The sequence below is a fragment of the Seriola lalandi genome, unplaced genomic scaffold, assembly GCF_002814215.2.
Source record: "Seriola lalandi dorsalis isolate HSWRI2012SDOR001 ecotype SW California unplaced genomic scaffold, Sedor1 jcf7180002053942, whole genome shotgun sequence".
In the NCBI taxonomy this organism is placed as follows: Eukaryota; Metazoa; Chordata; class Actinopteri; order Carangiformes; family Carangidae; genus Seriola; species Seriola lalandi.
Genome location: NW_019524495.1, coordinates 309808 through 336564, shown reverse-complemented (window position 1 = coordinate 336564; position 26757 = coordinate 309808). Strand labels below are relative to the sequence as shown.

General features: G+C 41.6%; 3 protein-coding genes and 1 pseudogene across 4 annotated transcripts; 3 read left to right on the top strand and 1 right to left on the bottom strand.

The window, feature by feature from the left end:
• The first annotated feature begins 987 nt into the window (after positions 1–987).
• On the top strand, positions 988–2765 carry LOC111652306 (noggin-2-like). Its single transcript, XM_023402529.2, has one exon. It carries the CDS (start codon positions 1249–1251, stop codon positions 2122–2124), a length of 876 nt encoding a protein of 291 aa, XP_023258297.2. The 5' UTR covers positions 988–1248; the 3' UTR covers positions 2125–2765.
• Positions 2766–3215: 450 nt separating this feature from the next.
• Positions 3216–8366, top strand: LOC111652317 (ATPase GET3). The gene is made up of 7 exons (XM_023402548.2): positions 3216–3383; positions 4429–4576; positions 5390–5538; positions 5672–5822; positions 6064–6171; positions 6448–6645; positions 6788–8366. Exons 1-7 carry the CDS (start codon positions 3241–3243, stop codon positions 6914–6916), a joined length of 1026 nt encoding a protein of 341 aa, XP_023258316.1. The 5' UTR covers positions 3216–3240; the 3' UTR covers positions 6917–8366.
• A 1274-nt stretch (positions 8367–9640) lies between these two features.
• LOC111652305 (bestrophin-2a-like) lies at positions 9641–15830 on the top strand. Its single transcript, XM_023402528.1, has 9 exons — positions 9641–9811; positions 9902–9996; positions 10678–10911; positions 11614–11768; positions 11859–11936; positions 13858–14010; positions 14125–14205; positions 14519–14673; positions 14914–15830. Exons 1-9 carry the CDS (start codon positions 9660–9662, stop codon positions 15686–15688), a joined length of 1878 nt encoding a protein of 625 aa, XP_023258296.1. The 5' UTR covers positions 9641–9659; the 3' UTR covers positions 15689–15830.
• A 778-nt stretch (positions 15831–16608) lies between these two features.
• LOC111652316 (protein Hook homolog 3-like) lies at positions 16609–18276 on the bottom strand (annotated as a pseudogene). The gene is made up of 3 exons (XR_015437018.1): positions 18140–18276; positions 17964–18026; positions 16609–17249 (listed from the first exon to the last, which is right to left on the bottom strand). The product of XR_015437018.1 is annotated as a protein Hook homolog 3-like (transcript).
• Positions 18277–26757: the final 8481 nt, after the last annotated feature.

Sequence of the window (26757 nt, the reverse complement as noted above, 5' to 3'; positions counted from 1 at the left end):
CACACACACACACACACACACACACACACAAGCACACACATGCACACACATGCAGACACATAAACCTTTAACTGTAACCGTCTCGCTCAGAATTCGACAAGTTTCTGGAAGATCGGGCAAAGGCGGCGGACCACAGCAGCCAGGGGACTCGCGGCGGGCCGCCTTCCACATCCAGACCGCCGCCAAAGTCTACCCAGCAGCAGGACAGGTCACATGACCAGCTCTTTTCACTCTGAGTGGAGACATAGAAGAGGAATTGGTGGATGATAAGGTTCAATACGCAGACCGTCACTTTGAAATGTACAGTACCTACAGTCAGAGACATGCTGTGCCAAGTCAGGTTTTCTCTGAAAGAACACACACACACACAATAAAGCCTGACACTACAGAACTGCTGTCCAATCAACTTATTGCATTAATGCAGTATTTCTTAGTTCATTCTGCTGTTTGTATCTTTACGTGTAAGTATAAACAACTTTATGTGGAAGTATTTATGAAATGTATTATTATAATGCTGATGTAAACAAAAACAACAACTGTTTACAGTGAAGTATAATGTTTGAAAATATATTTGATATTACACCATTGTGTGCCTTTGACTGAGACAGCTGATTTTGTGTAGATGAGAATAAACGGGGCATCGTGCTGCAAACATGTCATCTGTCCTCTTTTTTTTTTTTCTGCTGTGTCCATATCGAGGCTGCCATGAAGTGAGTTTACCCTGAGGCTTGTTTTCTAACTGATCTAAGTGCAGTCTTTGTGTGAGAGAGCTGTTGTTTCTCAAAATCTTGTGTCTGAGGTCGCTGACGCAGCTCCGCCAAATTGAGGTCAAATTATACTTTTTTCCTGTTTCGTGCTTGTTGTGAAATATGCAGAACTACTTTTTCATTACTAAATGACTTTACGCGAAATTAGCACACATATTAATCTGTTATAATTTAAGTAAGTAGGTAATCAACACATGCAGCTTTGTCCTGTATTTTTGCATGGGCGAGTTAGCTGAAACATCAGAGCCTTGAAAGAGAAGTGGGGGCTCAGGTGTTCTCTGGCCATGCTCCATAATATGACTGCTGTTTGAGTGATAAGGCACTACTTTCAGTGTGTTATTGTTTAAGAGCTCAAGGATGTCTGGCGTTGGGTACACGGTGTCCCTGATGCAGCCAGAGGAGAAACTACAACTGAACGGGATGAAAAGGAAAACTAGAGGAACAATTTTTCACTCCTGTTTCACAATCCAGACCTAAGACCATGTTTAAACTGTCCAACTGTGTCCGTCTCTGCTGGATCTCTGTGTCCGTCTTTCTGTGTGGATGTGAAGCCTTTACTTCCAACATTTCAACTGAGAATCAGCTTTCAAATGTGACTGTTGTTCAAGACGAGGAGGATACATTTCTCCAGCTGAGAGCCAGCCTACCGTCCTTCTCGCAGCCGATCCGTCCATACACTCTGCTGACACACACTGAAGATTATCACTACCTGCCCAAACCCAGACATCGCCGGCCTTCTCACCTTCTGCGTCTCCTGGGATCCTCTTTTGACCCATTCTGGATGTCCATAGAGCAGCCACCTGAGGCCTCCGGGGGTCACCGTGATGCCCGACCTTTGTTGCATGGAGACACACTGCCTATCAAGTTACCCACCAGCAAAGAGAAGTCAACGCTAAGTTTTTCTCCAGAGCTCAGAGAGGCTGCAGCAAACCATCACCTGACGCTGGAGAAGGAAGCTGCAGGTCTGGACTTTGGTTCTCTGCCCTCGGATGTCGCCAGTGCAGTTCGATCCTGGCTGGTGAGCTCTGCCACATGTGAATTATACTACCAATGGATGGATCTGGGCCCAGCTTTCTGGCCTCGTTGGCTGCGTCAGACTGATTGTGAAAGAGGAGACAGAGTGCAACGTTGCTCCTTTCCCAGCGGGATGGAGTGTGTGAGAGCTCAGACAACAAACATAAATATTCTGGCTTGGCACTGCCAGGAAATCAGAGATGGAGGCAATGGATCCAGAAAGATTAAGGGTGAAGGGTATAAAGGCAGAACTGAAGCGAGGACAGGTGAAGCAATGAAAAGGTGTTTATGGAGGCAAGTGCCATATTCTGTGGTCACAGCATGTACATGTTCATGTAAATGAATGCTTTTATCACCAGAACCTCAGTTTTTCAATGCTCATCTGCAGCTGGGTTTCTATACGCATAATATCTATTTCATGCATACTTGATTGCAAGCAGGGAGTTAACAGTCCGACTACAGTCCTCTTTTTATGGAAGCAGCTGCAAAGTTAGGTGGATATGCAGTGATGATGTACTGTATAGGATCCCTGTTCACTCTGTGTCTCTATTCTCACATATTTAGGCCTTTCTGTCACAAGCTTGGCCTCTAACAGTCAAATAAAAGTTTGATATCAGTAATGCTAATCTGTCATCCCTGCAGTAGTCCCATATTTCTTGTGGGTTGTGCTACATTCATATCACGTGGGAAATTGATGTATGGGTTTTTTCAGTGTGTTTTTACTGCAGCGTTTTCAACTCTTTATTTCTATTTTTGCAATTTTGTTTCACGTGAAAGTTTAGGTTTTTACAGCAAACAAATTATTATGTCAACCCCAAATAAAAGATCCAAGAGAAATGTTTGACCTGTTGTGCCATTTCAAATTTATTCATGTGACAAGAAGTGTTTTGTTTTGTCTGAAATCATCTCTAGCCAAGTAAAGATGTTTAAGATGTTGCAGAAATAAAAATCATATGACATTAATAAAGTATATCTTGGAGCTGAGATGTTGATTTTTTTTTTATTTATTTGATGTCTACTTAATCTTTATTGCTTGACATGAGTGCTTGGTCTCAAAAGCACTGAAATAGTTGATAATTATTACACACTTTTTTATATGTCCTTTGATGGTTTTATTTGAAGTAAATGTAAAGATCACTAAAAGAGTGAATTAACTCCTTTGACCTATTACTACCATCTGGGTTTTGAAATGTTCACTGTGTTTCCCACTCTGGCCCCACCTCTAGTAGTGGTAGAAGTACCTGTTTGGAGGTAGATTGTCATAAACGCTGACACGCTAGCATCGTGAGGACACAACTTTCACACCGACCACAAAACTACTTGTGTTCTTTTTTTGTCATATTTCAATATCAGCCCAGTGACATGGTCAGGTATAGTTAGCAAAAACTCCGAGGATCAGTGAAGGCAGCAGTGTCGGCACATCCCACCTGAGCTGTACGTTACAGTGTACACAGACAAGATGGCAGCTTCATTGGAAGACGAATTTGAAGATGCGCCTGATGTGGAGCCGTTAGAACCAACCCTGAAGAATATAATCGAGCAGAAGTCTTTGAAATGGATATTTGTTGGTGGAAAGGGTGGTGTTGGTAAAACGACATGTAGGTAAGTTGAAGGGAAAGGCTCGTTTGCCTGCTGGTCTTGACTAACGCCGCTAGCTAACACAGCTGTCTGAGATTAGCCGTCACTAGAAATTGCCGTGGATCACGGTCAGTAAACGAATAATATGTGTTGTTTTTCCATAACGAGAATCTAATGGGCGTTAGGTCACCATCTTCACACGCGCTAACGTTAAAATATAATTAGCATTGCTGTTACATTTTAAGTCAATAAGGCTAAGCTAAGTGTTCATTTGCCGGCTAGTTGAATGCCGTCTAGCACTGTCACTAGCTAACGTTAGCCAGCTGACACATGGATTCATGGCTCTCTCTTAGGCAGTGTGATAATCATACTGCAGGCTGGTATTGACATCCTGCTCATCCCCACATTTCTTCCCACATTTACCGGGAGAACATTCGACCTTGTGTAGGTAACTTAGCGGTGTCTTGTATCTAAGCTAGGTAAATGGACAACTGCCCTGGGGTAAATAATACATTACCTAGATATCTTGCTATGACGTTAACTTTCAAGGTTGAAGACACTGATTGATGCTTTTAATATCATTAGGAATATACAGTCAAATGCAGATCGGTGTTAATTAAGCACCGAAGGAGATAGTGCTAGGTAAAACCACATAATGTCAAATATAGTGTGGTATTTTACCTGGTTGATAACGTCACTTCATTATTAACTATGACAGTAAGTGTTGTCAGACTGATTTCCACACATAAAGGTTTAAGCGTCATGTAAGGCATGGTGGATATGATGGCATTGTTTAAATGTAACTAGAACCATTATCAAAATGTATGACTTAACTTGCTAAGGTTACAGCAGCTTCAAAGGCCAGGGAAAGAGAACAGTCAAGGTGCATAACAATATTACCATAACAAAAAAGTTTCAGAGAATTCAGTCTTACTTCTTGTTATCAGTGCTACATATATAAACCTACTGCCAAGCTGTCTGTGGGAGTGTTGATGACATGAAGTGTTCTTGTGAAACACTTGCAACACTGTCCTGTTTGACCTGTCTCTCCTTTGTGTCATCTGTTAAGCTGTAGTTTGGCTGTCCAGCTGGCTGCAGTCAGGGAGAGCGTCCTCATCATCTCCACAGATCCTGCCCATAACATTTCTGATGCTTTTGACCAGAAGTTCTCAAAGGTGCCTACGAAGGTCAAGGGCTATGACAACCTCTTTGCAATGGTGAGTCAACCTGCAAACAGGAAACCCTGAGAAAGGGATTTTGCAAAGGAATATATCATAGAAAGAATAAGATGTGTAAATTGTATGTACACGTGGGGTGGTAGTGTAATGAAATTTGTGCAAAGAACAGTAGCAATAGAGAAAGCTACAGCATTAACAAAGACTGATCTATTACTCACTCAAACCACAAGTTACTGAAACATTTGATTTTGTTAAAAAGCCTGATTTAAATCAGTACTGTGGCAAAAACAATTTCCTTTTTTTAACAAAATAGGACATTCTTCCAGGAAACATTTTGACTCCTCATTGCAGAAGCCAGACCACAGGTGTCGCTAATGACATCAACAATGGCTCTGTTGTGTTCAAGCGGCCCAGTAAACCATGATAGTGTGACAGTGAGCCAGCGTGCACAATACCAGGACCCTGAAACTGAAGTAGCTAAACGGAACTGATCATTAACTTACACCTTTGATTATTTTCCAATGTGGCACGTCAAGATGTCTCTTTATATTCACATTTTACTTTTTGCTGTATTTCAAAAGTCTCCTAAAATTAGTTTGACAAGTGGGTAGAACTACAGCAACATCTGAAAACAAAGTGTTTCTTTATGCTGTTTTTGGAAAGTTAAGCTAAGTGCATGAGATCACTATCTCTTCAGTGTCATGAGGGTGGTCAGTTCCGCAGCTAGGTCTCAGAAGCACAAACCATTTTTTGTAACAGAGACACCAGAGGCTCTGAAAATATTTGCTGTGTGTGTGTGTGTGTGTGTGTGTGTGTGTGTGTGTGTGTGTGTGTGTGTGTGTGTGAGTACAGGAGATTGACCCAAGCCTGGGTGTGGCAGAGCTGCCAGATGAGTTCTTTGAGGAGGACAACATGCTCAGCATGGGAAAAAAGATGATGCAGGAGGCCATGAGTGCCTTCCCTGGCATCGACGAGGCCATGAGCTACGCAGAGGTCATGAGGTCTGATCAATACAAAGCACATTTTATTACAAATAGCACTGATCCACAACTGCATTTACCTTTTACTGTGAAAAGACTGAGTTGATAAATAAAAGTCATACTAACATAGCACTATTTTCTCCCTGTGCCTCAGGTTAGTGAAAGGAATGAACTTCTCAGTGGTGGTCTTCGACACTGCCCCCACTGGCCACACACTGCGGCTGCTTAACTTCCCCACCATTGTGGAGCGTGGACTTGGCCGCCTCATGCAGATCAAGAACCAGATCAGCCCTTTCATCTCCCAGGTCAGGTCATTTACCAATGTTTCTGTTAGTCAGGGTGTCCAATTAATCCACATAACTGCTGCTGAGCTTTGAATGGAAAGGGTAAAGATGGACAGGAAAAGCAGCTATTACATAAAGTTCATGTTTTAAATGCGAGGTAGTTTTCTGATTAATTTTTTTGGAACCTGTACATCAGATCTTGTGCATGGTTGAACCCCCTGTATATTGTATAACTTCTCTCTGCTTCTCTCATTGTTTGCAGATGTGTAACATGCTCGGCCTGGGTGACATGAATGCAGACCAGCTTGCTTCTAAGCTTGAAGAGACCCTGCCAGTCATCCGCTCCGTCAGTGAGCAGTTCAAAGACCCTGTAAGTCACACAAATACAACACTGTACATAAAACAATCACATTACTGTGTCTTCAGGATAACAAGTGTTAGTGCAGTTGCTTTTATGTTGTTATTTACATTTCAACTCCTCTGACGGCAACTCCATCATACTGTGCCTTCCAATGCTGAAACTAGCTTTCACATGAATGTTTTGTAGATAAAAAAAAATTGTTTTATTTTTGCATTTAGAACAACTCAGCACAAATGAGTAGTTTTAAAATCTCTCTGTATATGTGTTGTTTCTCACATCCATCAGGAACAGACCACCTTCATCTGTGTGTGTATCGCTGAGTTCCTCTCCCTGTATGAGACAGAGCGTCTGATCCAGGAGCTGGCCAAGTGCCGCATTGACACACACAACATCATCGTCAACCAACTTGTTTTCCCTGACACAGAGAGACCGTGTAAAATGTGTGAAGCCCGCCATAAAATTCAGTCCAAGTATTTAGATCAGGTACGAGTGTTTTTCAGTTTTTACAACACAGCTGCGTGATTGAAACCAAAATAATAATAATAATAACATTGATCATATTGAAAATATTTGCTGTTAAATGTCACGTTATTGTCCTCATTCATGGCCTGTCCTCTCGCTACAGATGGAGGATCTTTATGAAGATTTCCACATAGTCAAGTTGCCGCTGCTGCCCCATGAAGTTCGAGGTGCCGACAAGGTCAACACGTTCTCAAAGCAACTTCTGGAACCCTACAAACCCCCAAACAAGTGATCTCCCTCCCTGCAGGACTTCCCCACCTGCCCCCCTCTACAGACCACACCTCTATCTACAGTCTGAACTCACCTCCTCTGAGCCCCCCTCCCCAGCCAGCCTCAAACCCCACAATAACAGCCTCAAGATGATCCACTCAGTCCTCAGCCCGTCATCCAAAGCAGAGCACTTCTACGGCAAGACACGCCTTTAATGAAGGGGAGCTGATGAAACCACAAACACACATATACATATTCTGCTATATTAGAGATAAGACAGATTTGTGCTGCCTTACTCTCACTCTTTGTCTTCATTATCCTCTGTGTGGCAGTTGTACTATTCCCACTTAAAGCATTTAACTTTTTCTCCCCTCCTCCTCCATCTTACACAGTTTCCAGCCTCAGTTGTAAAAAAACAAGTGTTTCCGGTGACGGTGCTGTGTAGTGCATAATTCAGATGGTTGATGTTAATGCCTTGTTTATTCTGTGTGGTTTGGTGGCTGTGTCTATTCTCCAGTTTGTCTTTTTGACTAAAATTTCAAACAAACCCATCGCTCACACATTGGGAATTTCCATCCAAATTTTTTTTTTTTTTTTTTTTTTTTTACAGATTCAGGGTGTGACGGCAGGGCAGAAAAAAAACACACTATCAAAGAATATGGCCTGTGGTCTTTAGTTATCCCGACTCTTGACCAAGACCATCCTTGTTATTGCAATAAATAAAACCGAAGCAGTCAAAAGTGTGTGTTTTACCATTTGTCAAATCCTCAGACTTCACCTTTCCATTTGATTATGGTGTAAATGCAGTTACGCAATGTCAATGAGATTTTGAATCGAGTCAAATTAGGAGCTTTATATCCTCTATGGCTACATTATTGTTTGAACTGGACAGTCATACATATAATAGGCCTCTGCAGTAGCTTGAGGTTGTCCATGGATGGAGTCAGCACCAGTTTTTAGATGATAAGGAAAAACATGATGAGATTCTTAATGTTTTAGCATCTGGAAGCGAAAAGAGTTTGTTATCGACAGTGCTGAACTCCCAGTACAAGTTCCCGCTCAGTGCTCATGAAGCTCATCTAATGCTCCTCTCTGTTAAACATGTCCACCATGTTTACTGAGAACTAAAGCCTATGGGAACACTATCAAAAGACATTAGTCATTAGCCTTATTTAGTGCATTGTTAATTAAAATTATATTGAATGTTGCTTGATCAAATGTTGAACCAGTGAATGGTGAGTAAAGCATCCTTGCCCTGGTCATTGAAGACTGGACTCTGATTGGCTGGCTTGATGCTTGTTTCCCTACATTTCCCAACAGAGAGAAATAGAAGACAGATTAATACATCCCCCAAGCAAGAGCATAGTCCCTCCTCACTGTTACTGAATGCTTTGGAGTCAATAAGAAGCTGTTTTCTATCAATTTTCTTTAAATTATGTTGCAAGTGTTAATTAAAACAAACTTGCCTCAGATGAGAGTCTGCTGTGGTCATTCTTTTGATCTCTGGTTCATCCATCTGTTAATTGGAGAGGACTGAAGCTAATTTTCTTGCCCAGCCTGCAGATTACCTCTGACAGAACATGGAGCCCCATTTAACCTTGAGCAAAGCAGAGCAGGAGAAACAAACAATTATTTTATTTTTTTTATAAAATATAAGAGTCTTATTAGAAAAAGGTGCAAAAGCTCAATGAAAAGCTCAAAATACACTTTGTGGCACTAAAGTGTCATTTCTGCTTAAAATATCACCCGTAAATTATTTATAGTCTGTTAAATCAAAGTATTTCCTCTCGGAAAAAATCTGTCCTGGTGGGGAACTGCATTTGGAACAAGTGGGATTATCACACCCCACTGGGATTTTTTTTATCTTGTTACAAGTAAAAAGTCAGTCTGAGAGACTCAGTGACATAAAACGCTTTTATTGTGAGGTAATCTGTTTGTTATTTAAGCCGCAACAAGTAGTAATTACAGACCTGTACCCGGGGAAATTGGTTGTTGTTTTCATATCACTTAACACGAAAGTTTGCCATGGTCCACTTGCTCCTGTTTCATAATTCCCTGCTGTACTGTACGGTCCTGTGCGCTCCTTGTGCCCCGGCGCTGCGGCCTGTCGCTTGCGGTCCATCACCGAACCGCGCTTTCCCGGTCGGGGGCCGCGCTAACGAGCTCCTCCTCCTCATTTTGGGGATTTACCCCGGGGCGCGCTGACCACTGGACGCACCGAGGAAGCTCCGAGGATTACTGCCATGCCGCCGACCCAGCCCCGAGTTAACCGAGCTGACGCCAGGGGATATCAGGGTTATGAGCTCTTTGAAAAAAAGCACCAGTGGCAAACTCAGAGAGCGGCACAGAGGAGACTATACTGCTAAGTGAAAATATGAATTCACTTCTTCAGTGGTGCCAATTACGCACAGGGATGCGCTGAGCAACTGGCACATTCATCCAGAAAAACAGCCACAAAAGGTAAGGAGAAGCTTTTTTTTTCCAAGATAAAATACATTAGCAGCAAGTTTTTATCCTGCTCAATTGGATTCACGCCACAGCCTCATTGGAACATACTTTACCTGGGTATCAAATAAGATGAGCAGAGAGTTGTTTAGTGTTATCACCTTTATACAGCAGACTGATTGACCATCTCTCCACGGCCTCTGACCCGCCTGAACCTGTTACACGACCACGTTCGGTCCCAGTGCAGGTGTAACTACACAGGTGATGCTTTCTGCCACGCAGCTCTTTTATCGTGAGGACCTGTGATCTGGCTGTCACCAATGACTGTCACCTACACGGCCAGAGTTGCAAACGCCCGATTCTGTGGCTTCTCCAAGCTGCTTTTGATGTGGAAAGGCAGCATCTACAAGGTGCTGTACAAAGAGTTCCTGACTTTCTTCGCCATGTACACAGCCATCAGCATCACTTACAGGTGAGGCGGCAGCTTCAAGGAAACACTGGCAACTGAGAAATATCAGTGTTTTGACTTACACATCATTTTCTATCATTTTTGCCATTTTAGATTTTTCCTCTATGATGACCAGAAGAGGTATTTTGAAAAACTGGCAATTTATTGCAACCACTATGCCAGTCTCATCCCTATGTCCTTTGTACTGGGTAAGCTTTAATGATGTTCTTGTCAACTTCGAGATAACAGAGGAGAGGACAGTGTTTGAGCTGCAGTACGTACCAGACTTGAGTTCAGGGAGATCAGGGTACATGACAAAAAAAATCTACATGACAACGTATCAGAGGATCCTCAGTTCAAGACCCCTGTTTGATAGGTTTATAGTTTAGAGGCACATATACATGACTGTTATTGTCTAGGAGATATAAATATATGTACTGTAACATTCCAATTTAATGATTTGAATATTGACTATTATTGACTATTGAGAGCAGAATATACTGGACACCATTTCTATGAATATATGATACCAACATGCCATTCTCACAGGCTCAGTCATTTCATCTTTTTTTTCATGTATTTTTTTAATTCCTTCTTTTCTTTTTTTCTTCATGCATGTACATCAGCTAAAACACTTTCACATATATACAGCATGTGATAAGTCAAGGTTAGCTGACAATATTGGCTCTCTAATGTATAAGTTGGGCTCCATAGTACAATTTATGTAAGAAAAAACACTTTGTTATATTACTGGAGGTTCCTGATGCCACAGTTAAGATGACCTGATGGTTTCTACACTTCACTAGAGAACCGAGAAAACTATCTGTAGCCCTTCCTTCCAGGTCTGATCTACATCTCCACCTGTGTGTCCTCTCCACTGCTGATTCCAGGTTTCTACGTGACCCTGGTGGTGAACCGGTGGTGGAGCCAGTACACCAGCATCCCTCTCCCCGACAGGCTCATGTGCGTCCTGTCCGGCGGCCTCCAGGGGAGCGACGAGCGAGGCCGCCTGCTGAGACGCACCATGATGCGCTACGCCAGCCTGTCGGCCCTGCTCATCCTCCGCTCTGTCAGCACGGCTGTCTTCAAACGCTTCCCCACCATGGACCATGTGGTGGAGGCTGGTGAGTAGGTACCTATACGACATCCACTGTGATTTAGCAGGGAGTCAGGCAGGATCTTAAACAATTATCCACAGCAGATTGAAATTATTATAACCTGAAATAAAGTGATAAACGTACTCCTCAAATACACAGTCAGTAATTATTATTTACAGAGGTTTATGCGCCTGGTTGACCACTGTTTTGTTCACACTGTATTCAGGAAGTGACAGGAAGTGTTATAGTCGGAGTGATGTGATCAGTCACATGCACTTCTTGAGCGTGTATTGTTTCCTCTTCTGTACATTCTCTACACCAGAGAGCACAGGAGAAATCACAAGGACAGGCACATCCTGAAATTCACAACTGATAAAGGAAGTTATCACACGCCTCTAACAAGATCTCAAGACACTGGTCTAGCAGTGCTCTGGTCTGTGGAGTAAACATAGTGCAGTTTTTGATGGGATCAAAACCGAAAATTTGTTTTTTTCACAAGCTGTTTTCTAACTGATAAAGTTATGGTGTCATTTCCACAACACAGAGGTTGTTCTCACTTTATACAGTAATAATAACTTATTAGAAAATGTGACCCAGAGAAAATTTCAAGCAACCACAGGCGAAATCACACAGAGAACTGATCTCTTGTTCCTCTGTCCTTGAGCCGAATTTTACACGAGGAATAAATGCATCTGAGGCATGAGCTTTTTGTGTCTGCTGTCTGTGCAGGATTTATGACGAGAGAGGAACGAAAGAAGTTCGAGGGTCTCCACTCCCCTTATAACAAATACTGGATCCCCTGCGTGTGGTTCACCAACCTGGCTGCTGTGGCCCGCTGCGAGGGCAGGATCAAAGACGATCACACATTCAAATTGCTGCTGGAGGTGCACCATTACACACACACACACACACACACACACTCAGGACTAATGCTGGAAAGTGACCTCACTAAATCTCTTTTTGTGCGTCGACAGGAGCTGAATGGGTTCAGAGGGAAGTGCAGCATGTTGTTTCATTATGACATGATCAGTGTCCCCCTGGTCTACACTCAGGTAGGTGCCATGTTGCCTGACTTTGCTATACACACTGCATTTGATGACACTCAGACTGCTTGTTTTTATCTTTCTCTTGAGGCGTTTATAGTTTACCTGGCATTTTGTCAATTTTATACTCTGGCCCTAAAGACTGAAAGTTTGTTGCAGGCGATGGAGAGTGTGTGTTTATACTCAAAGCTGATTTCCTAAAAGGACATGCATGTATTCATACACTGACCCCATCTAACATTAATATTAAACTATATGGAATTGGAATTGTATTTCCCGCACATGGTACATTAGCTTCCTTTAATGTGAATCCACAGTGATAATGATAACTGTCACCATTTAAAGTTGCTCAACACAGAAACACCTACACGTCCTGACTGGGTGAAAAATAAAAGTTTATATTATGTGCCATTGGTTAAGGATTATTTCAACTCTGGAGATACTGGAGTACCATGTTGTTGTTTTTTACATCAGTGTGCTAGCTGCTATGGCTCTAAATACTACAGTTCCCAAGGGCCTTAGTGGCAATAGTATACGGTATAAGTCCAGCCAATAATTGATTGAAGCGGCTGACTGTCAGTGCAGGCTCCAGCATTAGAAGTTCAGATAAAGACATTTTGAAATGTTCTAGTAGGAAAACCTCAGGTGTAAATAATAAAACGAATTATGGCTGAGTTCCATTTAGCTGCTTGAGTTTCAGGATCCTGGTGTTGTTCATGCTGCTCACTGTCGCACTGTCATGGCCGACTACTGGGACACTGGGCCATTGCGGTTGTTATTAGTAAGACCTTTTCTGTCTGATGTGGAAGAGGACTATTGGATGTTTCTTACTGCAGTGCTTCTCTTCTAACGTTTTACATACACAGTCTTGTACCTTTTACTTTTTTCAGCAAACACAGGCCTTTTCATGGCATGTTGACTCGTATGAGCGGAGCAAACGACAACTTTAATGTTGTTACTAATGACATTAACAGAGTACAGCCCTAATTTAATATAAGTACATTCGCCTATATTCAATATTCATATATGAAATATATCTACATATAAAATAAAAACATATATGTAAAAAATATATATGAAACCTATTACAAATTGGAACAATTGTATATATTGACATATACAAATATGTATGTTTATGTATATGTGCTTATATTGTAAACATATGCCTGTCAATATACGTTGATATAATAGAGACTATTTCCAGAATGGGAAGATAGACATGTTTAAAATGAATAAGAATTAATAAGAAAAACGTGTATAAGCATATAGAGTTTTTAGTGTATGTTTTTTTAATAAAGTTGAAAATATAAATTAAATATATATCATTAACAAATATGGTCGCAACATGTTGTACCATAAAAATTCAACATATAGTTATTTTTTAATAAATGTACATATACAAATGTTATTATGGGTATTTCATATATGTTATAAACATATATCCTCATGTATGCAGAGGGTGTATGATGTGATAATAATATATCCCCTTATAGGTGACATATATGGAAACATCATTCTGGACATAGGGACATACAGTATATGTCATTATACATCTCTGTAATAAAATTGTGAGCTAAGTCTATTAGATGAGCAGTGTGAGGAACATTATTTTTACTGGTTACTATTGTTTCATACTGAAATTTACTCTGTTAAAAACTATTCTGACAAAGTGATGAGCCACATTTCAAAAGTACTTTTTATTAACCACCTGCATGACACTTTGGTTCATGCTGCCAGGTGTGTTGTCAGTCAGTGTTTTAAAATACAATACAAGATTATCGGTCTGGTTTTCAAACAGTAAGACAATCTTATTTGCATCCAGCAGAGTCAGACTGCAGTTTGCTGTCTGCATGAAATATCACTTAAAATCAATGTCATTTAAAAAGATAGAAAAGCATGACGTGTTCATATACTTTCATCCGTCCCACAGGTGGTGACTTTGGCCGTGTACAGTTTCTTCCTGGTGTGTCTAATTGGTCGTCAGTTCCTGGACCCCAGTCAAGGTTATCCAGGTCATGACCTCGACCTCTACGTGCCCATCTTCACTCTGCTGCAGTTCTTCTTTTACGCAGGGTGGCTCAAGGTCAGACGAAAAGGGTCACACACCATTTGTTCGCTTTTGACGCTTGAGCACGATGTAAATTTTTTAACATGATGTCTAGAATCGGCTTGTTGAATTTTCTTTTCTGTCCTGAAGGTTGCAGAGCAGCTGATCAACCCGTTTGGAGAAGATGACGATGACTTTGAGACTAACTGGCTGATAGACAGAAATTTTCAGGTTTCCCGATGCTGTCTCTTGTTCTTAATTTGTCACCCACCTGTTTCTGAGGAGGAAAATGTATGATCCCATATAGGGCCATGTTATTAAATACTGCTTCACCAGGGTCTCCTATTTTAACTTGACCACATCTTGTGGCAGTCAGACAGCTATAATGAGCCTCAGTAAGGCAACTAAAAACAGGTTGCAACCAGTGATTACAACGTCATGTGTTTTCGTCTATCTTTTAAATGAATTCTCATCCATTTTCTACTGTGGACACTTCACATCAGTGTGTGTGTGTGTGTGTGTGTGTGTGCATTTCACTCTACAGGTGTCCATGATGGCAGTGGATGAGATGTATGGAGATCTGCCGATGATGGAAAGAGACCGCTACTGGAATGACTCCAACCCCCGGCCGCCCTACACCGCTGCCACTCTCTTTGTCCTCCGCAAACCGTCCTTCCAGGGGTCCACTTTTGACATGGCGTAAGTTTTTGGGTTTTACCTTCTCATTGTACGTGTGACTGGTTGAATGTGACACTTTCAGTTTGAATTGCCCAACTGGTGTGAGAAAATCTGGGTGGTGAAAATGAAAGTGTTCTGCCTTCATTCAAAAAGTAGTTAGAACTGAAAAAGAAAGAAAAAAAAAAACCCACCAAACACAAGAGGTGAAAGTTTGGTATTTTCAGGCAACTACTCATAAATCACCATCACATCTCTTGACAGGATCCCTAAGGAGGAGATGCACTTCCAGCCTCTGGAGGACATTGCTGAGAACTTGGAGGAGTCAGGCAGTCGTCACCCCAACATGGCCCTTTTCAACCGCCTCCTTAACGCAGCGCCGTCCCCCACTGGCCTCATGGGAGGGGCTCTTCGCCGCACCTCAGCCCAGCTCCAGAGGCTACGCCACTCTCCCAGCATTGACCAGTGCACCAGTGATGATGACGACGATGAAAGTTGTAAGATAGGCAAAGGGGGGTCTCTACCATCAGGGCTGGGGCAGGAAACCCAGAGCACTGTGTGCAGTTTTAGGGAAGAGAAGGGCGTCAGAACACCTCTGCTGGAGATTCAGTTTGGGGCAGAACAGGAGAGGCGAGGGGGGCACCCCGCTATCAGTGAGAAGAAGGAGGGGAAGAGTGATGCAGAGTGGCAGATGAGGGAGGAGGGAGCGAAAGCAGAAAGTTCAAGCTGGGAGACCCAAGCTCCAGTGGCACTGCTTCCTCCTCCTCCCAGCCAGTCCTCCAAAGAGACGTCCACTCGACCAGCGTCCGTCACTCCCATCGCCTCTGATCACCCCTCTGCCTTCCTGTTTCACCCCGCTGCCCACTCCAGTCTGGAGCACTGCAGCTCCCAGCCAGCTATCAACCACAACAGAGTCGTGCCCACTGTACCCAAACCTTCCTTCGGTGGAAACAATATGTCCTTCCTCACTGTGCCATCTTACAACGAACCCCAGCGTTTCCGCAGTGTGAGCATGGGGTCAGAGCTCACTGGATCTTAGGTTCCCATGAGTTTTTGACTGTTTGAAACTGTAATGCTCGATTAAGTGCACGCTTTCAAGTGAGTGATTAGTCATAGCTATGGAAGTTTGCTTCCACTTTTACTTTGAGTCTACAACACCTTTGGGGCCATACAATGACCAGTTTCTGGAAATAACATTGTTATAGATCTGTCTCTTATACACATCTTGGGACCTTGGAGGAAAGTCTGATATTTGAAGGAAGATTTGGGAACCTTAGGGTAAAATTTGGGAAGATTCATTAATGTGTGTGTGTAAACACAATTATCTATTTAATATCTGTGCATTCAGGCATTAGGCTACATGTTTGTGCTAAGCTAGGCTAAATCAGTTTCATTACACGTTTAGCCTAGGTTAGAACAGAAAAGAAGCAGCTTGCCTCCATTAAAAAAGGAGAAAAACAAACCTTCACTGACTCCAAAATTGTCTTATTTACAGGTTTTATCTTGGTAGCTAGGAAACAAGTCACCAGTGCATCCGAGACTCACCTGGGTTTAGTTGTGAAAGTCTACAATGCCACAGACTTCACTGTTAGATGGGACTTTGGTGTCATGAGGCAGTTAGCTAAGTAAAAAAACTAGCTGCTCATTAAAATAATGGTGTTTTACTTATACATTTGTTAAATACAGAAAATACAACATAATGTAACAGCATTAAGGTTGTTGCACGGCACCTTTGACAGAACATAATTAGCTGTTTCTGCTTTCAGCCTTTGTGCAAAGCTAAGCAAGTCAAAGTTACCTGGGTACAAAGGAGATGAAACTGAAAATGTGTGTGGTTAAAGTTCTGGTTTTTCAGTTATCTGCACATTTTATAGTGTAGAATATAGATTCCCTGTTACTACTAAAGTCTTTGCTCCTATTTCAGCATTAGCCGAAGTTTGAACAGAAAATGGTGCTAAAAAGATAAAATGGGTTCTCTCTGTTTCTCTGTTCATTTTATTTGCCCGGATTATTGAAGAAAAACCTGTAAATAGAATGATTTGTAATGCATTATGTTGTGTATGTTTAAAAAAACTAATTTAAACAAATATTGAATGAAATGACACTATTCTTAGTTTCAGGAATAGTAATTGTTTTTGCATTATTTCTAAAGGAAATTGTATCTTACCTGCAAAAAATAAATTTATAAATATGATACAATGAGGAATGGAGCATCTGGTGATTATTTACAAGCACAGATTCAGTTATAACACAAATAAAAACAGTCATCTATGACACTATTTGGTTTTTACAGCAAGTTCCTAATGTCGCTTCAGTACCAACAACGGCCAGGCGGGGGTGACAGCAGCAAACCAAACAGACCACATACAGTGAGAACCTTAGTCAGTGAAAATTCACACCTTCTTCCATAATCTCGGTCTCCATCCTGCCGATGAGTGGGCTGCACTCCTCTATTTCTCTCTCTCTCTGCCTCGGCCTCCTACCTGGGCTGCAGCCGGGGGGGAGAGCACTCTCCTGGCCTGGGTGGACTGCCTCTGCTTGGCCAGGAAAGACTGAGCTCCAGAGTCCTCACACAGACTGTGCCGCTGCAGAGCAGAGGACTGCAGGAGGCACAAAACAACTTTCATCTGTTAGTGGAAACATTGTAATATTAACATTCAGGCCTGTTAACAACCAAGTATCACTGATTAAAAAAAGGTACTAAATTGTGTCTAACACCTTAGACCAATATCCACTTAAAGTAAGTAAACAAACAACATTTTGAACACCTAATAAAATACAACTGAAAGGAGCACACGGGCAACACAGTTAATATAAGACCAGTGCTCAACCACCATAAGCAACTCTGTTGTGGGAAACCAGTGAGGGATGATGTGAATCTCTGTGTACAGCCCTGGTGAATCTCCTTGTTTGTAGATACGTTGTTTATCAGAGCAGACATGTGGCTGTCCACATCCTCTCCCCTCAGAACACAACAGGTCATATCACATCAGATTGGGAAGAAAAAAGTGTGTGCACAAAAAGTCACCAGAAAAATCCACACTTATCTCAAAGTGGGAAATTTAATGCATAGCTGTGTGTAAAGGGTTCAAAAGTACAGTAAAGGCAAAGTTCAAAGTAAAGCGTCACAGAAACTATCAGATATTGTTTCATCAATGCAACCACTGCTCTACAGCGTTTGATTCTGTTTATTCCCTAACGATTTAGAAAGAGCATTTCACCGTACGATGCAACGTACTGTGATGTTATTCATAAACTGTACTTAATGGAAACTGACTGACAGCTTTAAGGGATACAGTAATTGGGATTCTCACCATGCTTTTCCAGGCTGTGAGGATCAGCGTCTCCTCTTGTTCCTGTCTAGACCGCGTAGAGTCCTGTGACATTTGAAAAGTCATCAAGTGTTTCACCAGGTCAGTTTAGCACAGCGAAACGACATGTCCAACACAAACAATACAGCACTTCAGTGTCTGGACAGACATTTACTCACCTCTGGGGAAGGTGTCGTCATGGTATCAAACGGTCTGACATCCTTGTTGGTGGTCATTATTCGAACTATATCTCAGCACAGACAAAGCCAACCAAAGAAATGCGTGCGTGATTGAGCGACTTGTTCATCAGCAGCCCCCCGACCTGCCCCGTCTGTCTGCAGCCCAGTGCTGCTCTTGGCTGTATTTTGCAGCGGAGGCCCTGGTTTTGTTGTAGGGCGGATAGAACAATATGGAGAGGTGCTGCAGGCTTAAGTGCTCTAGCTCCTCGCCACAGTCAAAGATGCCATCCTGCTGACTCGGGCACATTCACTGTTTGACAGTCAGTCATCAGGCTGGGGATTAGTAGGTGAGCACCATAACACAATGCAATTAGCTTGACAATAGATATGGCTTCATGTTGAAAAGTTGGAGCATAGGAGCTTTGAAATCATGTTTGTTGCCCCGGTGATCAGAAAAAAAAACATTCATTGATGGTGTGCAGAAGAGAATAAGAAGAAATTCTGTCTTTTCTTGTCTCATCGTGGCACTCTAATGTTTTCACTCATGGATGGATCCATGAGTTAGCGTGCATGTTTGTCTGTTTAACTGAGTCATTACCAGTTTCACTGACCCAGAAATTCTGTAGTTCCCCTAATTATCACTTGACCAGCATCAAAAGCCAGCAGTATCAGCACATCAGGCAAGATCAAGCAACAGAGAAAAAGTCTGGCTACTTAAGGCTAGTTGTCTACCAGAGCTCTTTTTTTCCTCTCCCAGAGTCAGTTTTTGCAAAGGTCAACCGATTCAGGTCTTTGCATTGGCTTCATGGGAAATGAAGTTCATGTTTTTGTCATTAAGTGTGAAAACACAAATGTGGGGGAGGATTTCATAGAACTGTGTGTGTGTGTGTGTGTGTGTGTGTGTGTGTGTGTGTGTGTGTGTGTTCGGGTATGTGTCCCTGTTTCTCTGGAACCAGGAGTACTGAGGTCAGCAGGCAGGCTTACTGAAACTTTCTAATTCAAGACTCAAATCTGCTCTGCAGTTACTTCAGAATGATATGACAACATTAACCACATGGTAATGTGTGTTTGCAAGTGTGTGTGTGTGTGTGTGCGTGTGCATGTCTATGTTTGCAAGTGTGTGTGTTTGTGCGTGTCTGTGTTTGCAAGCGTGTGTGTGTGTGTTTGTGTGTTTTGCACATTTTACATATTAGACTGACTGCATGCATTTGCCACTGTAGACTTTCATTTTGTGAGTCTCTGTGGAAAAGAAATATGCTCCTGAAATGGAAAAAATGTGGAAGAAACAGAGCAGAGAAAAAAATGTGGGAAGAAGAGAAACTTTCACAGACAAGTTTCTTGGAATTTGCCTCATCTGAAACCTGCAAATGTTTACTTTGTTATGAAAGAAATGCAGATCACAAGGCCACAACAGACGTGCACAGTTCTACAGATCCTGTTAGTTAGCAAGGAACATCTGCTGTGAAAGCTTCCTCCTACTGCTGCAGTTTCTGAGCTGAGAGATTTCTGCTTCATCACAATCACTTTCCTTGCATCAGTTCGTCCTCCCATTAATCAAGCTTGATAGATTTTTAGAATGCCCATAAATACCCAATAGCTAAAGGAGAAGGCAGGTTTTTATTACGTCTTATTACATAATATTTTACTGGTTATGATAACACTGGACTCACAAAGGTAACTGATCTTGGAACTCAACAGCCTCACTATAATGAAATCCAGTGGAGCAAGAAACATGCACAGTCAGACAATCATTCAGGTTTGAACGCACCAAAAGTTTGGCCAAATCTTCTCAACCAAGTGAACACACCTGAGATGCAGTGGCGATCCTAGACTCTGCGGGACCCATGCACTTGCCTGGTTTGCCTCCCCTGACGGTGGGCCTTTGCTGAGATGTCAGTGATAACCTTTAACGGCACAGGAAAACTCTTTGTGTGTGTGTGTGTGTGTGTGTGTGTGTGTTTGTGTGTGTGTGTGTATATGTATGTGTGTGTGTGTACAGTAGATCAAGGTTGTCGTACTTTGGACTTGACTGGCAGATTACAGACGGACGGTTATGGTAATAATTCCACCGGTTCTCTGTTATTTCAAATAAATGTCTGACTAACCCGAGGGGGTTGTTTAAAACCTGTCTGATTATCTGACTGTTTGTGTTTCTTTCTTTAGTGATCTCGCTGAAATCTCATCGACTGACTTGCCGAGTACAATGTTATTATTGTGAATGGAGACAATGGCCCAAAGTATGAAAATATTATGAAACCAGAGTTTCCCGTTAAATTGGTTGTCAGTGTCACAAAAGACAAATAGATAATCAGTGCTGATGGATAATAGAGAGCATTGCTACACTTAAAAACAGCTTAAAAATATGTCATTAAAATATAATTTCCTGAAGTCCTGACGGCTGGTTTTAAGGCTCAGTTTCTGAATACAGGCTGTGTGCATTTCTCTGTGGACTGAGGCTTTGATACTTTTACAGTATTAATATAGAAGCTAGACCTGATCTATAATCAAACAACACATGGACATCTGCCTTTATACTATATGAGACCTTTAACCATGATGTGTATGATGTGGGGTGTTGGGGAAAGTCCTTAAACTTAAGAACAACAGAAAAATACAAAGAAACATCCTTGTTAAACGCAATGAAAAAAAACATACAGCTGTAGTTAAAGATAAACTCACACAGTACACACTCACACATAAAATCAATCATTAATATGACTGCAACAATATTTGTATTGATTTGTTTTCTGAGTGAAATACACACTCACATACACTGTTTACAACCTTGCTTTTGTTTGTATGTTATGTAATATTGGGATCTAATGCGCTTTTCCAACTGAGTAAACAGACATGTGATTCCAGTCAGTGTTTATTGTACCATCTCTAACCCTGTACTTTCACATTTGTTTTTGTCTGGTGTGTGTGTGTGTGTGTGTGTGTGTGTGTGTGTGTGTGTGTTTCAGGCACTCCCTGTCTTACACACCCTGCCTTATGAAAAAGTACTGTGCATAAGGACCTGTCTGTCTGGTTCTCCCCGGCTGTCTGTGTGTGTGTGTGTGTCTACCAGGCCTGTCTGTTACAGACTGGTCCTCTCTCTGTGTGTCTCACACACATACAGTATCTTTTCGGCTGTCCATTGTACTAACTTTGCTTAAACAAGAGCAGTTTATCAGTGTTGTCTGACCCAGAATGAATCAATTGTTTGTTAATGGTCTGTCAGACAGATGATGTTATCAAGATAGATAGCAGTACAAAGACTTGTTTCTGGAGGCTGGTGAAGTGTGCTAGATAACAAATTTCCTAATTATCTTTTTCATCTTTATATAAAAGAATAGTTCAACATTTTGGAAAATACACTTATATTAAGAAGAAAGATACCACTTTCATGTCTCTATGTTAAATATGAAGCTACAGCAGGCAGATGGTTAGGTTAGCTTAGCTTAGCATAAGGACTGGAAACAGGTTTGAACAGCCTGGCTCTGCCCAAATGTAAAAAAAAACCAACACGTCACATCTTGTTTGTTTAACCTGTACAAAACCTGAAGAATAACTCGAATTACCACCTCATGGTTGTCTGCCTCCACCAATAGTTTCAGGTTACATCCCTGTTTATCCAGAGTCATATAAAATATTTACCATTTGTGTGAAATTTTATTATAATTCTTGTGTAAAGTCTTGAGTAATGGCTGAAGTGTTTTGTGAGGTCACCCTGACCTAGACCTTTGACCTTTGACCACCTTAATATAATCAGTTCGTCCTTGAGTCCAAGTCAATGTTGGTGGCAAATTTGACGTGCTGTGGGACGTACGTACGTACAGACAGACAGACAGACCGACCACCCTGAAAACATAGTGCCTCTGGCTCTGGCTGTCGCCGGCGTGGAGGCATAAAAACAAGAGTGGGGTTACGAGCCGGCCTTAATGTCACCAGACAACCAGCAGGCCCAACAGGAATTCACTGCTTTGAGTCAACGCAAATAATGTCAGTAAAAACACAAATTATATCATATGGATACGTTGTATGGATAAACTATTGATAAAAAATATATTGATAAGCAAAATTTGAAGTGCTGGTAGGTGGATGTTGTTACTCTTGGACAGAGCCAGGCTAGCTGTTTCCCCGTTTACAGTCCTTATACTAAGCTAAACTAAGCTAAGCTAAGCTAAGAGACTCCTGGCTCCAGTCTCATACTGAACAGACAGATATGAGAGTTGTGTTGATCTTCTCATGTAACTCTTGGCAAGAAAGCAAAAATTCCTAAAATGCTGAACTATTTCTTTAATTGTCTCTTGGTCACTTTTTCTAATTTCACATAAGACTCTCAATCACTTTGACAAGTGTGTGGTATTTCAGGTCTGTGTTTACACATATTATTATCTGGTTTTCTACAAACAGTGACAATTATATTTAACCACAGCAGTTGCCAAAGTGGTCCAGGAGTCAAGTGGGGTCGAGTTTCCTCATATTCAACTTAACTGTGATTTACTCTCTAAACATATGTACAATATGTACATCTAAGGACTGTTCTGTTCTGTTATTCACTCTGCTGGCATCAGCTCACAGTTATATAATTCTGTACCAAGTTATATTTAACAGCAACAATCTTCTCAGATGTGGTTCCAAAGGATCATTTTTAAAAATCTAATTAAATGGGGGCCATGGTCTAATGCGGATCTTTATTTTTTTGGCAGGAGGTGATCTGGGGGTGGAGGTGAAGAGTCTTTGATATGAAAAGGCTTGAAAACCTGTGCACACACTGTGTTCATTGTAGAGTGATTAGTGAAGTTCTGATCAGTTATAAACGCTGGATTCCCAACACGTGTCTGTTGTCAGTGTGTTACAAAGTGAGGAGTGTTGACACCTGAGTGTCACAGAGCGGTAGACATGCCGGCCCGCTGTCTGTTCGTCCACCAGCCGCCACCTGCAGCAGCAGCCTCACAGCTTCCTCTGCCCGGCCACACCACTGTTTATGTCTGGACTGCAGCCCTCAGCAGAGGCCAGCAGCAGCAAAACATGTTTTTCCTCGGAGGATCTCTGAAAACGTGGCCACAGTCAGAAGTTATTATCTAAGTCAACCTGAGGATGTTATTATTTCTGAGGGTGAGGTTGACAACTTCAGAAACTTCAGAGATGGGAAGGATTTTTCTACCTCTAAGAGCAAAATGGACTCCAAAGGATGATTTCCTGTGTCATAAAGAGACAGTCTGATATCAAAGAACCATTCTCGTGTTTTTTTTCCTGCCAATTAATCCAAATCGCCTACATAATGTTTGATTATTATTCAAAATGCTTTTTTTTATTTAGATATTGGTTTCAGTTACATTACAATATAAAAATATTTTATTTAGTTTTTAAAAAGAAAAAAAGATTTTCACACCACTAAAAATGATTCTTTATTCCAGACGTTTGAATCACTGTCCACATCTCTAATTTGTTCAGCAATTCAGATTTAGTGAAATGATAATTTAATACTAGTGAATCAACAGGGACACTGTTTCTTGTCTTTAAAGTTGCTGTGAACCAAGAGACTGATGAAGTATAGATTCTGGACTTTCCTTAAACCCATCAACAGGGAGGGACAGTTTTCCAAAGAGTCCCTGCTGGTCACATGACTAGAATGTCATTTTCATAAAAATGGAGCACTAAATGTTCACAGTGACACCTGTTTTATACTTCCTTATTTTCTTGTTTGTTTGTATTTTGTCTTTATTTGAAGGAACAGTTCAACATCTTGGGAGGTTCACTTCTCTTGCAGAGATTTAGATGGGACAATATTTAAGCTACCACTCTCTTTATCTCTCCATATTCAGCTAAATGAATAGTTCCACGTTTTGGAAAATATGTGTATTTGCTGTTTTTTTCATGATCTACATGTTGATATGTATATGATGTTTTGGAAGATAGTCATCAGTAAATGTACAATGCCTTTGATTGTAGTAGTTGTAGTTGAAGTGGTAAGAGCTAGCATGGCCTTGTAAAGTAGAGCATGTTGGGAAATCCAGCAGCTGCAGGGTTGCACATCTGCACTAAGAGCAGATGGAGGAGGAAGGGAAGGGTAGGGAGTGATGTGGGGTGTGGGACAGCAAACAAGTGCACTCGAGGGCTGAGGGGTGACTAGTTAAGGACCGACTCCTGACCTCTCCTCCTCCTCCTTCTCCTCCCTTTATTCCTCTTCTCTCGCCTGCTCCCGTGTCACCCCTGGGCTCCCTGATGGATCCTGACAGTAACTGCTGTCCTCCGTCCCCTAACTCATCACCCCCACCCATCCATACCCCACCTCCTCCAACCCCCTTCCCCCTCTCTCCTTCAGTCTGCCCCCTTGCTCTTGCCTGTTCAGTGCTGACCATGGTGACCTCGCTTTGGAAGTTGTCGTCTTGCGGTTTGGCTCTGAGGCTCTTGGGAGGCAAAATGTCTGAGCCTGGCTGTCAAAAGCACATCCGGGATGTGATCCGCCACCCATCCATGACTATTAATCTCTTTCTCAATGCTACAGGCAAATCAGTGCATGTCACTGAAAAACAAAATGGAGTTATTGCATGTATCAATACTTGTCTCATGACTTGACTGAAATGAAACAGAAGGGAAATTTTTACGTCCGTTTGACACCTGTGTTCAGACAACGGTTGCACAACGTATCGCAAGTCAAATTATCACCACGTCAGTCACTTTTTTTTTAAATAGGGTGTGGCATTGAGTTTGACACACACACATACACGTACACATGCACGTACTTGTTCCCACTTCCTGTTGTGCAATTTCATAAACTACCAATATGAAGGCTGAACTTGTTGAACTGGATTGAAGATGGCAGGTAATCAGCCCAGAAGCCCCGACATGGAAATAAAACTGGGACAAACTCTGCGCACAAGCACAGACACACACACACAGACAGACACACACACACAGACAGACACACACACACACACAGACACACACACACAGACAGACACACACACACAGACACACACACACATACAAACACACACACACAAACACAAACACACACACTACGTTGACATGGGTCAGTAATGATGAAGTAAACTTTATAAAACAGCAGATGAGAGAGAGGAGAAAGTGGAGGATGTCATCTTTCGGTGGGGACATGTATTATTCATGCTGTCAGCGGACACATTGGTGAAGTCACAGGAGTGTAAGTAATAGTGTGTGTCACATAAATCAACAGCAGTGATGACCTCATTTTACCGCATAACTCCCTCTGCCCACACACTCTTTAAGGAGCTCCAGATGCATGAGGATGCAAACACACACACACACACACACACACACACACACACACACACACACACACACCTTAGAAATGTGAACACTTATGTTTGCGTTTTTTTTTTGTGTACAATCAGAATAAAGAAGTAGAATAATAATGTTGGTAAACTATGATAATAGCAGGGAGTAACCCTGTACACTTTCCAACCATAGAATTACCCTAGAGCAATCTTTGCTTCTCTCTGTTTCTATCTCAAACACACACACAGTATTATTATTATATCATTAGTATTATTAGTCTCTTACGAGAGTTAGATTAGAAGATTGATACCACTGTGTGGTAAACTACTAGTGATGCACGGATAAGCTATGAAATAATATATAATGTATGAGGAAAATTTGATTTACATTCTATGTAAACATATTTTAAGCTTCATTTTTCATCAGGCATGAATTGGACTGTATTTAAATTGCTGAACTCATTATATTTGATCATTTATGTTGGCCAGCGGCCAAACATTATGAGCTTTTACATTCTTTGTCCAGGAAGTAGCAGAGACTTTCACAATTTTAATGTCAGACTGTTTTCAGGTTATTTTGGAAATACCTGTTGCCATTTTCCTTTTTACAGCCATTTGATGTTATATGTTACCACATCATCACATGTAATATCCATGCAGCAACCTCCGGGGCTGAAAAATGAACCTCTTTGACCATTTCTTATTTGGTGGGAGTTAGGGGAGTCAAGCACTGCCAAGATGGTGACTGTAGAACAGCCCACTCTGAGCTACAAAACTGCTCTTCACAAACCTGTGGGTGACATCATGAGGCTACATCCGTCTTTGTATACAGTCCATGGTAATATCCAACAGAGAAATAATGGTAGTGTGAGATTGGCTGCAAGTCTTTAAATCATGGAAAATAATTTGTTCAGGTGAGTGGTGGGTGGATTATTTATACATACATACAGATGACATCAGAGGTGATCCACACATTGCTAGAAACTACAGCCAACACCCAGTTAGCTTAGTTTAGCACAAAGACTAGGAACAAGTGGTAACACCTAGCTTGGTTGGGAGCAGTGACTTCCTGGTGTATGTTTTTTTTCTTCAATTGAAATTTTAATCTGAAATGTAACTAGAGTATAACTGCCCGATAAATTAAAAAATATATAAAAATGTTTCTGTTTGAAATTGGGATATAATTATGAAATACCATTCAATGAACATGGCTAAAAGTTGTACTTGAGTAAATGTACTTACTTACTTACTTACACACACACACACACACACGCACACACACACACACACACACAAAATCACACACACAAACGCACACACACACACACACACACAAAATCACGCACACTGACACACACACACACTAACACACAC

What these genes read in the sequence shown, in the direction of transcription:
- LOC111652306 (XM_023402529.2), top strand. Translation starts at nt 1,249, where the DNA reads ATGTTTAAACTGTCCAACTGTGTCCGTCTCTGCTGGATCTCTGTGTCC.
- LOC111652317 (XM_023402548.2), top strand. Translation starts at nt 3,241, where the DNA reads ATGGCAGCTTCATTGGAAGACGAATTTGAAGATGCGCCTGATGTGGAG. An exon ending in AGCTACGCAGAGGTCATGAG is followed by an intron (nt 5,539 to 5,671) that starts GTCTGATCAATA and finishes CCTGTGCCTCAG; the next exon opens with GTTAGTGAAAGGAATGAACT. An exon ending in TCAGCCCTTTCATCTCCCAG is followed by an intron (nt 5,823 to 6,063) that starts GTCAGGTCATTT and finishes CATTGTTTGCAG; the next exon opens with ATGTGTAACATGCTCGGCCT.
- LOC111652305 (XM_023402528.1), top strand. Translation starts at nt 9,660, where the DNA reads ATGACTGTCACCTACACGGCCAGAGTTGCAAACGCCCGATTCTGTGGC. An exon ending in CCCTATGTCCTTTGTACTGG is followed by an intron (nt 9,997 to 10,677) that starts GTAAGCTTTAAT and finishes TGCTGATTCCAG; the next exon opens with GTTTCTACGTGACCCTGGTG. An exon ending in TCCCCCTGGTCTACACTCAG is followed by an intron (nt 11,937 to 13,857) that starts GTAGGTGCCATG and finishes TCCGTCCCACAG; the next exon opens with GTGGTGACTTTGGCCGTGTA.